This window comes from Andrographis paniculata, unplaced genomic scaffold (assembly GCF_009805555.1).
Source record: "Andrographis paniculata isolate CXL003 unplaced genomic scaffold, ASM980555v1 Contig36END, whole genome shotgun sequence".
NCBI classification, from domain to species: Eukaryota; Viridiplantae; Streptophyta; class Magnoliopsida; order Lamiales; family Acanthaceae; genus Andrographis; species Andrographis paniculata.
This window is the reverse complement of record NW_026137569.1, coordinates 81,695-95,304: the sequence shown is the minus strand read 5'-3', so window position 1 is coordinate 95,304 and position 13,610 is coordinate 81,695. Positions and strand designations below refer to the sequence as shown.

The window sequence follows — 13,610 nt, the reverse complement described above, 5'->3', positions numbered from 1 at the left end:
CTCTATAAAGTATATAATATATATATATATATATATATAAAGATAGGATTGTTGAAGAAGATAGACAAGTGGGATGTGGGGACACTGCTAAGTGGAAGAAAGATGTGCATGGAATGGGATGTTGTGTGCAGAAGTGGGTGGGGAGAATGCATGGGATGTGCACTACAACAAAGTAGTAGTAGTAGTAGTAGTATATATATTAGAATTGTTGTATGTATGTCTGAATGAAAGAAAGAAAGTAAACTAGGGATTTGCTTGTTTTGTTAGTCAGTTGTCGTTCCTACAAGTACTGCCACCCACGGACTTACTAATATCATTAGCACTACAGACGGTACTATTTACTGCGGACGGGATGTTGTCAGACGGAATCCTATCCGCTGTCTCATACACATCGTGTTTATATATACACACACTATGAGTGTCTGCCACCCACCCCCAAGTGACCAAGTCTCTAGGCGTCAGCGGACAGACAGAGCCGCGTCAAATCCAGTCCCAGTCCCTTTCAGTCAGTCTTCCCTTTTCCTCCGGATGGGATTGTGTCTGCAGACAGAATTCTGTCTCATACACACATTCTTTTTATTTTTGGGATCACTTTCCTCGTAATCCACACTACTACTACCCCACCCCCCCGGGCTTCTGCTTCTTCCATCGATTGATTCTCTCCTGGAATTCCTTCAATCATCCTCTCCCTCACTGGATATTTCTCCTGACCGTGCAGCAGTCAATTCATATATACTCCCCGCCTGTTTGGTCTTCGGGTTTTAGTTCCGTTCACTTTCTTCTTCTTCTTCTTCTTCTGCACTACTATGGCCCGGGCTACGAGGAGCCTTCAGTTGACCGCGACCGCGGCTGCTGGTAGAGTATTGGAGGCCGACTCTGAGGAAGAGAGACTGCTACGCACTTCTCGCCCGGAAAATTTTGAGAATTTACGAAAGATTCAGGTGAGGGTAACGGGGATGACCTGTGCTGCCTGCTCGAATTCCGTGGAATCGGCTCTCTTGCAACTAAATGGCGTCGTTAAAGCCTCTGTTGCCTTGCTTCAGAACAAGGCTGAGGTCACCTTTGATCCTGCCTCTGTCAAGGTCCGGCCGCCCAAGCTCTTTCTCTTTCTCCTTTCCTGAATGTTTTATTTTTGTCTCCTCGTACTCGCCTTCGATGCCTCTTTATCTTTGCATGTTGATTACATCTTGCCTGCTCCTTATCCTTTGCGAATTTGTGTTGGTTTTAAAGCTACGGTAATGTTGATGAGTAGGCCTCACACTCGAAGATGATCCAGTTAGTTGTGTTCCAATTATTGTTTTATTTCCCTTTTCTTTTTTCTTAATAGTTTCAGTCCGAATTTGATTTGCATGCAACTTTGTCACCTTCGTATTAATTGGGTCTGACTGTCTTCCTTATAATTCTGCACTCCTTGCATTGTGATATTGAAATATTTTATAAGCTTTGGTTGTTTCATCCAGATTTTGTTTTCTTTTATGGTTCCTGAGTGTGTTCAGGTTTCTCTTATGTCTTGTTTCAGGATCAAGACATTAAAAATGTGATAGAAGATGCTGGATTTGAGGCCGAAATTCTTTCTGAACCAACTACACCTCATTCTAAGCCGTGTGGAACCTTAGTAGGTCAGTTCACAATTGGAGAAATGACATGTGCCTCATGTGTGAGTTCTTAGAAGGAATTTTAAGGAAGCTACCAGGTGTGGAAAAAGCTGTTGTGGCTTTGCCAACGTCCTTAGGAGAGGTTGATGAATATGACCCAGCTGTTAATAGTAAGGATGATATAGTAAATGCCATAGAAGATTCTGGTTTTGAAGCTGCATTCGTAAGAAGCATTGAGCAGGATAAACTTGTGCTAGGAGTTGCTGGGGTTGCAAATGAAATTGATGTGAAGATGTTAGAAGCCATTCTCTGTATGATAAAGGGAGTAAGAAAATTTTATGTTGATCAACATTTAAAGAATTAGAAATTCTTTTTGACCCTGAAATCATTGGCTCCAGAACATTAATCGATGAGATTGAAAGTAGTAGCTATGGAAAACTAAAGTTATTTGTGAAGAATCCTTATGGTAAAATGGCTTCCAAGGATCTAGAAGAGGCTTCAAACATGTTTCGGTTGTTCTCCGTGAGCTTGTTCCTCAGTGTGAGTTTCTGTGTAATATTTCTTTGTTCATAAAACTTTCAACTTTTGATTTGTTGATTGATTTGCGTGCATAGATTTCAAAACTCTTCTACTAACCACTTAATTCGCAAAAGGTCTATAATGTGAAGATTTTGTCGACTGATATAGTGATATAGTATATTCTTTGTTTTCTCTTCAATTCCTGCAGATACCCGTCTTTTCTATGAAAGTGATCTGTCCTCACATACCTCTGACATATTCTTTACTACTTTGGCGATGCGGTCCATTCCACATGGGTGATTGGTTGAATTGGGCTTTGGTCACTTTTGTTCAATTTGTTGTGGGCAAACATTTATATGTTGCAGCTGGTAGAGCACTCAAAAATCGATCCACTAACATGGATGTCCTGATTGTGTTGGGAAGTTCTGCTTCCTACTTCTACTCTTGTCTGTGCATTACTATATGGTGCAATGACTGGGTTTTGGTCTCCAACATACTTTGAAGCAAGTGGTATGCTAATCACTTTGTATTCTTGGTTAAATACTTGGAAAGTATTGCCAAAGGAAAGACGTCAGATGCTATTGAAAAGCTTGTGGAGCTTGTGCCAGCTACTGCTATATTGCTCTGTAAAGAGAAAAGTATGGGTTTCATACTCTACACAAAGTAACCGCTGCTATTTTTGGCTTACACTAGTTAAAATATTACGAGATAGAATACGAGTCTTTATGAAGTGAAACATCTTTATGATGATAGCCAGAGTAAGTATGACTTTATTCTTGCAGGTGGAAAAGTTGTTAAAGAAAGAGAAATTGATGCTTTGTTGATTCAGCCTGGTGATATATTGAAAGTTCTCCCAGGGTCAACGGTTCCTGCTGATGGTTTGATTGTGTGGGGTTCCAGTTATGTGAATGAGAGTATGGTAACTGGAGAATCTGCTCCGGTTCCAAAAGAAATCAATTCTTCAGTAATTGGAGGGACACTAAATTTGGATGGTTTGCTTCACGTACAAGCCAACAGTGTGGGCTCTAACACTGTTTTAAGTCACATTATATCTTTGGTGGAGACAGAGCAGATGTCTAAAGCTCCAATTCAAAAGTTTGCTGGTTTTGTAAGTGGTTTCCTTCCATATATCATATTTCCTTACATTATTATGTAGGTATTATATATATTCATAATATATATATATATCTATAAAACGAATTTACTCTAATAGAGGCTGGTTATGCTAATGAAGTGTTGATTGATGTAGAATACGTTCGGCAGTTTGCTATTTTGTGATCCATTAACACCTGCAGGTAGCAAGCATATTTGTCCCTGCTGTCGTCACTGTGGGATTTTTTTACGTTTTTTGGATGGTAAGCATACATCGGCTATATCTTGTTTGACATTATTGCGTGAATTATTATAAATTGTCTGTAGTGCATTTTTAGTAGTTGTTTGCTATTTTGTAAATAATGATCATCTGTTTATTTGAAGGTATTTTGCTGGGATTTTTGGAGGGTACCCACCAGAGTGGCTGCCAGAAAGTGGCAACTATATTATCTTTTCCCGTATGTTTGCAATATCAGTTGTTGTGATTGCATATCCATGTGCACTTGGATTAGCTATCCCAACTGCTGTCATGGTTGCAACAGGAGTTGGTGCTAAGAACGGTGTTCTTATTAAAGAGGAGATGCATTGGAGAAGGCCGGGAAGATCAAGTATGTCCTATTTGATAAGACTGGATTGTAAAGGTTTTTTCCAGGCACGGATCGCGGTGAATTTCTTACACTAGTTGCTTCAGCAGAGGTAACGGAATTCAGTCCTGAATCCATTCAAGCCTTGGTTTTCTGCAGTCTTTCTATTTTTTTGTGCTGCCTCCAATGGAATATGCCTTAGTTGACAGACTTACATTTCCTATATGTTTGCAGGCTAGTAGCGAACACCCATTGGCCAAAGCAATATTGGAACATGCCCGCCATTTTCATTACTTTGATATATCATCTCCTCCAGAGGCTGGTCAAAATTGTGGGCTGGAATCTAAGTCCTTTAGATGGCTTCTTGATGTATCAGGTTTTTCTGCTTTTCCTGGACGTGGTGTGCAGTGCTTTATTGAGGGAAAAAAGATTTTGGTGAGTTTGTCACGCCAGTTACACTCATCAAATTAAGACGGGAAGCTGTTTAAGGTGATGATGTTACAATCTTGTCCTTGTATGCTCATCCTCAGTTGCATCTGTTTAATAGGTTGGTAACAGGAAGCTGATGACTGATAATTTGGATCACCATACCGAATCATGTAGAGAAGGTTGTGGTGGAGTTGGAAGAAAGTGCCAATACTGGAATACTTGTGGCTTACAATAATGAGTTAATTGGCGTAATTGGAGTGACAGATCGACTGAAGAGGGAAGCTGCAGTTGTTATAGAGGGTCTAAAGAAAATGGGTGTCACCACGGTAATGGCTACCAGGGATAACTGGAGAACAGCCAAGGCTGTAGCAAAAGAGGTATTTATCTCATGTCATATTCCTCTGTATCCCCTAGGAAAACTTTCTTTGATCAAGCGCTTTGTCATTTGCTAGTTTTGAATGATTGAGTATGCAGCAATTACAAGTATTGAACAAATCAGTTATGAGGGGCCTGGTTCTGATGAAAGAAGCCATCCATTTCCCTTGTTGACATGCAGGTTGGCATTACAGATATTAGGGCAGAAGTGATGCCTGCAGGAAAAGCTGAGATGGGCTTGCTCGTTCCAGGGAGATGGAAGTGTTGTTGCAATGGTGGGGGATGGTATAAATGACTGACTCTCCAGCAATAGCTGCTGCGGATGTGGGGATGGCAATTGGGGTCGGGACAGACATTGCAATAGAGGCTGGGGACTATGTGCTAATGAGGAGCAACTTAGAAGATGTGATTACTGCTATAATTGCTCTCTCGAGAAAGACCCTATCCAGGATTCGCATGAATTATGTATTTGCGAGTGCATGTAATGTGGTTGCCATCCCGGCGGCAGAGAATTTGAGAATACCAAATCTTTGAGATGAAGCTGCTAATGAATGGATGAATGAATAGAGTTAGTTAGTTGATGGTTTTTAGCTCACCTTACGCCCTTCTTACCTACACCATCCATCCATGCATCCTCCATCTCGCCAAAACCAAATCAATGAAATCTAAAGCAAGAACATACATAGTATTAGTAGTAGTAGTACATGATAAAAGTGGACTGCGAAGCAAAACAAGTAACCTGAGGCTGAGAGATGAGATGAAACGTGTGCAATAGTATTATATATTGTCTCTCTGGGTCATACAATGCACTCATCCATCCATCACTTCAGTCCAACTCTGCTACTGCTACTGCTACTGCTACTGCTAGTAGTAAATCAATTCATTCTTAGGCTGCTGCGGCCCAAATCAAGTATTAGGCTAAAGCCCATATAAATAAATAAATACCCTGATCCTGATCCTGATGATTTTATTTTATTTTTCCCTAGGAAAGCGACGAAGAAGCGTGCTTTAACAAATCCCGACTTCTATCTTCTTGTACTACTACCACCACCACTACTACTACGACTACTACTTTACGTACGGCTGGCTCACCGCACCTTCTCTTCCTCTGCACCCAAAGCGAGACAATTCCCAGCTCCGAAACCCTAACTTCTCCGTCCACCCACCAAAGTCGCCCACACAGTTTAAGATGAAGATGCAGTTGAATTTGAAGTCGAAGGTGAAACTATGTCCATCGCTCAACTGATACTCGCCCGCCCCCGCCCCCGCCCCCACTGGGAGGAACACACGCTAACGCTCTAATTGCATCTCTTAGGTTTTGTTTACCCTTCTGCATACACTACTGAGTCCCCACTGTCTTCAGATCCACTCCCAATCGAGAGGGGACGGGATAGATATATATACTGGAATAGAAATACAAGAATTTTATGGGGAAAAAGAAGAAGAGAGGTGCGCTCGATAAGGTTTGGTGCTATTACTGCGATCGGGAGTTTGAAGACGAGAAGATATTGGTGCAGCACCAGAAGGCCAAGCACTTCAAGTGCCATGTTTGCCACAAGAAGCTCTCCACTGCTGGCGGCATGGCTATTCATGTCCTCCAGGTCCACAAGGAACAAGTCTCCAAGTTCGTCTCCTTCTCTTCACTTCTCATTTCCCCACACAAACCCTCTACTGCATTTTAACCCGTTCCTTTCAACTCTTCAGATCATCTAGTTTCATTCATTGATCTCTCACTCTTATTATTATATATTGTATCTTTGTTGCCCCTCGATCTGGTCTTTCTCTCCCTCTCTCTCTCTTCTTTTTTTAAAATTTTAAATATTCCTAGTTTTTTGTTTGTTTAATGTGGAGCTACAACACTAGGTACCTCCAAGTCGGTAAAATTATTATTGTTGTCCTCGGGAATCCTAATTTCATATCCTGTGGCATTGTTGTCCAGGGTTCCTAATGCCAAGCCTGGAAGGGAATCAACTGAGATTGAAATTTATGGAATGCAAGGAATCCCCCCTGAGGCCCTGGCTGCACACTATGGAGAGGAAGGTATTCATGCTATTTTTATAGCTCTATTGTTTCGTTTTTTTGGATGTTGGTGTGGGGAATGATGAAGTGAATTGTTTCAGAGAAACAAATGTTAAAACAAGTCCCTGTCTTTAGCTGAATGTTTCAGTTTGTTCCACTTTCTCAAATCTTGCATATTTGATACGATTTTTCTTTCTTCTTCGGGATCAAACTCTGTTAATTAAGCCAGTCAAATTGTTATGTATTTCTCCTGGAACTGAATTCAGTCCATTGATTCAGCACCAAGAAATTCAATGATTTCTTATCATCTGAGGTTATGACTTGGGAAAACAAAAATCATTTTCAGCCCAAAGCCATTATTGGACCAAACTAAGTGTATGCGTTTATCCCACTACAGATTTTGAAAATTTTACAAATCTTCATCATTGTACAGTTGCTTGATAATTTTTTGCTTTCTTTTTTCATCTTTATTTATTATTATTATTATTATTATTATTATTATTATTATTATTATTGGCATGTAGATCATATTTCCTGGATATACTGTACATCATATTGCGAACTCTGTCTTTCATTTTGCCTTTTCCAGAGGAAGAGGCTCCTTCGAAAACGGCTAAAGTTGATCTTCCACCATCCCAACTTGTTAGTGGTGTGATCCCTGGATCTGTAGGGGTTGGATATCCTCCCCAGTCTGCTCCAACTTTGGGATCAGTTCCTCCAGTGTAGGTTCCCATGCATCTGCTCTTTAGAGAAATTGTTTTCTTTTTATTTATGGCTACACATCAGAATGTAATTTATATTTGATATTCAAGAGACACTAGTTTATGTATGTGATCATTGAATTATGTTGTGGAGTATGGATATCAGATGTCTGCCAATTTATATTGATTACTTATGAAATGGCGGGATGCCCTTACCTTAAAAAGTTTATACATTGAAAATTGAAATTTGTCAAGTCAACATTCTAGTTTGGAAAGTCTTGACAGCAAGTGTTAATGTGTCTGCTTGTGCATTAATTTAGTTATTTTCAACTTTACTCTAGGTTTCCTTGAAGTTGTAGTACCTTCTGGCTTTACGAGCAAAATATATCTGACCTCAACTTTGCATTTGTATGCAGTTATCCTAGAATACCTGTCCCTCCAACTGGCTGGCAAGTTCCACCTCCCCCACAACCATGGTATCCTCAGCATACTGCTGTTTCAGTTCCACCTCCTGCACCAGCAGGGTTACCTCAACAACCTTTGTTTCCTATACATAATCTCCGAACTCCTGTGCCACCGGCAGCACCACCTGTGGTTCAGCCATCATTGCCAATCACTCCTCCAGGGATGCCTGCTGCACCAACTCCTGTTTCTGTTTCTCAACCCTTATTTCCTGTTGTTCCTAGCAGCAATATTCCTACCCAAAACTTACCTTTTTCTACTCCTATGCCTTCAATGAACTCTTCTATAGACAAGAATGTGGAGCCTTCCTTTGCTGGTAGTTTGGCAACCGGTAAGCATAGCGCATCAGGAATGAGTTTGTTTCATTCTTATTAGTCCACGTCTTCTATTATATCATAGATCACCTTCTGTTGGCAGTAGTCTTTGGATAGCTGAAGTTTTATGGTACTTACTGCATTCTGTTAATGCTGCATTCTGTTGTGTTGGCGGTACATAGAGTATCATATAGTGAGGTGTTTTGTCAACATATATTAATGCACCGATTTTGTACATGCAAATATTTGGGTGTTTTTGTTTTTCACTTTCATTTAGTTAGCAGGTTCCCAATTTGCCTCCCAAGTTGAGTTATTAATTTTGATCTCCTTTGATGTTAATAGTATTTCAACCTTAATGATGTGTTGTAGACTACATTTTATCCCCAGGTGACACTACATGTTTATGTGAAATCAGTATTTGTTATATGGTTATTTCTGCTTTGTAGTGAGAAAAACAATTAAGCCATGTGAATTAACTTTAATGTAATCTACAGAAATAGGATATAATGCAGAAGGAAACCTGCTTCTGCAACTTTATAGGAAGTCAGAGTTATCGCATCTTTTTATGAGCATTGTTATGTTTTGGTGTTTGTGTTTCTGCTGCTTTCTAGCCAATTGATATGTGTGGACACCTACATGTGCTACACTGAAGAGCTCATAGTCTTTCACCGTGGTTATTGCAGCAGTAGCATCTGTAAATTCACATTCTTATGCTTCTGGCCCAAATACAACCGGTCCTTCTATTGGCCCACCACCTATAATTGCAAATAAGCCCCCAGCTATTCAACCTGCAGCAAATGAGGTCTACCTAGTGTGGGATGATGAGGCTATGTCCATGGTTAGTTATTCTTTCTTCTGGACAAGTGGCTCTGGCAATTTTTAGTGGCGTTTGTTTTGTTTTTTGGAGGGGGGCTGAGATTCACACGCTTGATGTCTCTTCTCTTTTCAGGAGGAAAGAAGAATGTCCGCATTGAAGTATCAGGTGCATGACGAGAATAGCCAGGTAAGTCGTAATGGCCTAGTAAGAAAACTATTCTTCACCATGGATATTGGGTTGACTTCAACTATCCAGGTGCTAGCTTTGCGTTTTGCTCTCTTTGATTCATTGATATGAAGAAGGTATTTATTTCTATGTGCATGATTCTCTTGTTGAGGTAGAGGGGTCAGGTCACTGCAAAAAATGTATGTAGGCAGTCATTTATATTATTACTTCTTCTTCAACCCCAATACTGTGACGGCCTGATCCACTTTTACGGCCACCCTCGGGTTGGCTTGCTTGCAATGCCCATGCCCCACCCACCCCACTGATTTGTGATTTGGACTACAATGGTCGGAAGTGCGATTGGTAATTTTGTTCTTGGTCACCCTTAGTAATTTAGTTGCAACTGGCTTGCTGCAACCTCACATGGAGCGGAGCCTCCTCCATCTGTAGCTTCCATGCAAGGAGTGTATGTATTTACTTTTTGGAAACTTTGATCTGTTCAATTTCATAAATTTATGCGTGTGCTTGATTGATTGATTGATAACCAAAGTGTTTTGACTCGGGTGGAGCAATCAGAATTTTGCCCATTGGGTATCTTCATACACAATGTTTTATTTAGATGGGGAGTCAATTCAATGGTCCAGGTCAGCTTCTTCTGCAATGATTGTAATGATATGATATATGATGTTTTTATACCGAGCATCATTAAAGCTGCAGACGATGGCAGCTGAATGATGAGATTGGATTATTCTGCTTCATTTACATACACGCTACTACTACTACTACACGTACATCATTTACGCGGTGGTAGTAATAATACTAATTAATAACAATAATACTCTCTCCTCTTAATGAATGATATGATATGATCTAATCCTTTCCTTTCCTGACGCCAAGTTGTCGTCTGTTTCAGATGAGCTCCATCGATGCTGCCATTGACAAAAGGATCTCAGAGAGCAGGCTGGCTGGTCGCATGGCCTTCTGAGGACGCCTGCCTGAGATTGGGGTTGGAGCTGCCTGCTGTTCTGATCAACCAAGTGGCTGGCTGTGTCCTAACTAGTGCTGGTGCTGGTGCTGGTGCGTTCTTGACTGCTTGCTGCCTACCTGCCATTTTTCATTTTCATTTTCATTTCCATTTTCATTTTAATTTTTATGTGTTGTATTCTTTCGGGAGAAGGCTCTATTACACCTTGACAGATTGTGGGCAAAATAGTTTCTTTCTTTTCTGTTCTGTTCATTTCATTGTTTTAGCTGACTTAGGTCCAAGAGGGGGGGAGAGGTGTAAGCAAGCATGAGTCGCCTGTCCCTGCCTCCCTCGCCTCAAATATATGAACAACCTTTTACCCATGGATGCCATCATCATCATCTAAGTGAGTAAACTAACTACTCAGTGGTTTGGCGTTTTGAGGGTGATGCTCATCTATCTTAATGTTTGTTCCATTCATTTTCTTGGTGATGAATGGAAATGGAAATGGAAAGGGAAAGGGGGGTATGGGATGGGTGAGGGTATGAACGAATGGCTGCCTGTCTGGCCGTGGCTGTGGTGAAACGTAACTAGTTGATTTTTGTAACGCCTCTTTACATGGGCTGGCTTCTTCATGCAAAAAAGGCACTTATAAACAATAGTAAGTAAAGGGTGTGGGCTTGGGCTTGGGCTTGGGCTAGGGCTAGGGCATCTACCCGATTGAAACGGGGAGATAATTGAAGCATCTCCTCCTCCCAACATACAGTGACTGTCTGTGTCTGTGACACCACAATCAAGTCAAAACAAAGTACAACAAATGAATGACTGACTGAATAGCATTGGCATTGGCATTAGCAGCAGCAGCAGTGGCACACGCGTTGCTGGGCAGGCAAGTGTGCCTGTATGTATCTGTGTATCTATGGAGAGTGGAAATGTGGATGGATCATGGATGGATGGGTTGATGGGGTCCATGGGGAGGTGTGGTGTAGTGTAGTGTATAGAGTAGTTCCTTTCTTTGCCTGGACCTGACCTGACTTGACTTGAAGGGGGCTGGCTGGCTGGCTGCATTGTTTCCATTTCGGGGAGATTTCTTGAAACAAGACACTTTCTCCAAATCCCATTTCCATTTCATTATCATTATTATTATTATTATTATTATTATTATTATTGTCTACGATTTTGATTGACCACACACGCTGACGCTGACGCTGAAGCAAGGCAGCTCCCCGTCAACCAATTCCATCTCCTCCAAATGCAGCAGCAGCGGCAGCATTCCCAACAATTCTTCCACATAAAGAGAATTTTATCCTTCATTCAAAATAGAAACCATCCCAATCCATCCGTCAGTCCTTCCTCGCTTTCTCCATCCATCACAAGGCACCAAATTCCATGCATCCTCCACTGCACTCTAGAAGATGTCGACCTCTGCCCTCACAGCCCAGCCCTCCAAAATCTCTACATCTTCTTCAACCTCATCTCAACGTCCTGCATGTCTCTCTGTCTGTCAGAAAGATAGCTTTCTTAATTCAGCAAATGTAACTCTTGAGTCAGATCCCGCGGATGTCCTCTTCCTTCCTCGGCATTGACAAGAAAGCACTGGACTGAAATGATGGATGGAACCATCAAAATCAAAATGACTTTCAGTGCCAGGGGGAGACGGAGGAGTATAGAGATTAGATAGAGGAGGGGGCTGCTGCTGCAAAGAATCATTCATTAGGAGACTCACAGAAGGCAGGCAGGCAGGCAGGCTCACAACAATACAATGCAGTACAATAGTGCCTTTGCCTCTTCCTATATATATATATATATATGAACGAATATATAAACAACCTGGCCGAAAGACAAATGTACACCAGCAAAACAGAGATTGATGGAGCCTTTTCACATAAGCAGCAGCATTCCTACTGCTACTGCTCCCTACTGGACGGATATGGATCCCAGAATATGGAGCCGGCTGCCTCAGAGATTGATGGACCGCACCATTGCCTGTCTCCCCCCGCCGGCATTCTTTCGGGCTCGTGCGGTGTGCAAGAGGTGGTATGCCCTTCTCTTCTCCAACGCCTTCCTCCAGCTCTACCTCCAGGCATCTCCCCGCCACCACTATTTCATCTTCTTCAGGCAGCAGCAGCAGCAGCAGCACCACCACCCAAGCCTCAGAAGCTGCTGCATCTACAGCAGAGACAGCAGCAGCAGCAGCACGAGTGATCATCATCATCATCGTCGTCATTTTCAGGCGCAGGAAGGATACCTGTTCGACCCGGACAACCTTAAGTGGTACCGCATTCCCTTCCCCCTGATCCCCCCCGGGTTCTCCCCGGCGTCGTCCTCGGGGGGGCTCGTGTGTTGGGTGTCCGATGATTCCTCCACCGGGTCCAAGAGGATTCTCCTGTGCAACCCGGTGACGGGTGCCTTCTCCTCCTCCTCCCAGCCCCAGCTGCTCCAGCTGCCCTCCACCCTCAGGCCAAGGCTGTGCCCCTCCATGGGTATGAGCATCACCGCCTCCTCCATAGACGTGGTGTTCGCAGGGGACGACCTCATCTCCCCCTACGCCGTCAAGAACCTGACCTCCGAGAGCCTCCACGTGGATGGGGCCGGATTCTACTCCATCTGGGGCACCACCGCTCCTCTGCCCCGGCTCTGCAGCCTGGACTCCGGAGGGGGGATGGTCCACGTCAGGGGGCGGTTCTACTGCATGAACTACAGCCCCTACAGCGTGCTGGCGTACGACGTGTCGAGGAACGGTTGGAGCAAGATTCAGGCGCCCATGCGCAGGTTTCTGAGGTCGCCGAGCCTGGTGGAGAGCAGGGGGAAGCTGGTGCTGGTGGCCGCAGTGGAGAAGAGCAAACTGAACGTGCCGAGGAGCTTGAGGATGTGGGCACTTCAGGAGGAGGAGGAGGAGCGGGCGTGGGTGGAGGTCGAGAGGATGCCGCAGCGGCTGTACAGTGAGTTTGCGGAGATGGAGGCGGGGAGGGGTTTCCGGTGTGCGGGGCAGGGGGAGGTGTTGCTGCTGATGCTCCCCGACACAAGAGCCCTGGTGTTCCATACGAGGACGAAGCGCTGGGTGTGGGCGCCGCCCTGCCCCCACCGCGCCGCCGCCCACACCGAGCAGCAGCATTTGCTCCAGGGGTTTGCTTATGAGCCAAGGCTGGCCGTGCCCGTCACTCCACTCCTCCAACAGCTTCAGCTTACCCCCCGACCATCATCCTAATCCCAATCCCAATCCTAATCATCATCCTATATAATTTATTACAGTTCCAAGGCTAATTATGAACTTGTATTTCCACACCGCATCTTCTTTGTTGACCACCCATACGTGTATATCTATATCATGCATGCAGTAGCTAGCATTTAGTCTGAACTACCAGTAGTAGTAGTCGTCGTCGTCTTCCTCTGCCGTCCACCTCAATCTCATATGTCCTAATTATATCTATTTAGGCATACAAACATGGTATTTAGAATACCTGTTTGCATATGCTCCCAACAACCACTCTCTTATTATTATGATTATGATTATTATTATTATTATTATTATTCTTGACTCGCTAGGCACGCCCCTCTATGTATATGTGCATAT

At 43.2% G+C, this 13,610-nt stretch overlaps 2 protein-coding genes and 1 pseudogene across 5 annotated transcripts; all 3 read left to right on the top strand.

The window, feature by feature from the left end:
• The first annotated feature begins 35 nt into the window (after positions 1 to 35).
• Positions 36 to 5,170, top strand: LOC127249525 (copper-transporting ATPase RAN1-like; annotated as a pseudogene).
• Positions 5,171 to 5,666: 496 nt separating this feature from the next.
• Positions 5,667 to 10,309, top strand: LOC127249529 (protein SUPPRESSOR OF FRI 4). 4 transcript variants are annotated; one of them, XM_051272358.1, is made up of 7 exons: positions 5,667 to 5,813; positions 5,910 to 6,218; positions 6,534 to 6,634; positions 7,203 to 7,335; positions 7,731 to 8,107; positions 8,774 to 8,928; positions 9,040 to 10,309. In XM_051272358.1, exons 2-7 carry the CDS (start codon positions 6,022 to 6,024, stop codon positions 9,202 to 9,204), a joined length of 1,128 nt encoding a protein of 375 aa, XP_051128315.1. In that variant the 5' UTR covers positions 5,667 to 5,813; positions 5,910 to 6,021; the 3' UTR covers positions 9,205 to 10,309. The 4 variants fall into 4 exon arrangements, with proteins under 4 accessions (XP_051128315.1, XP_051128316.1, XP_051128317.1 ...); XM_051272360.1 differs by having other exon boundaries at positions 5,684 to 6,218; positions 9,040 to 9,093; positions 9,986 to 10,309; XM_051272359.1 differs by having other exon boundaries at positions 5,681 to 6,218; positions 8,777 to 8,928.
• Positions 10,310 to 10,449: 140 nt separating this feature from the next.
• On the top strand, positions 10,450 to 13,556 carry LOC127249526 (protein UNUSUAL FLORAL ORGANS). The gene has a single exon (XM_051272355.1). The coding sequence runs from the start codon at positions 11,907 to 11,909 to the stop codon at positions 13,242 to 13,244; it is 1,338 nt and encodes a 445-aa protein (XP_051128312.1). The 5' UTR covers positions 10,450 to 11,906; the 3' UTR covers positions 13,245 to 13,556.
• The last annotated feature ends 54 nt before the right edge of the window (positions 13,557 to 13,610 follow it).

Coding starts and splice junctions, on each gene's coding strand:
- LOC127249529 (XM_051272358.1), top strand. CDS start 6,022: ATGGGGAAAAAGAAGAAGAGAGGTGCGCTCGATAAGGTTTGGTGCTAT. Junction 7,336..7,730: donor TTGGGATCAGTTCCTCCAGT/GTAGGTTCCCAT, acceptor ATTTGTATGCAG/TTATCCTAGAATACCTGTCC. Junction 8,108..8,773: donor TGCTGGTAGTTTGGCAACCG/GTAAGCATAGCG, acceptor TGGTTATTGCAG/CAGTAGCATCTGTAAATTCA.
- LOC127249526 (XM_051272355.1), top strand. CDS start 11,907: ATGGAGCCTTTTCACATAAGCAGCAGCATTCCTACTGCTACTGCTCCC.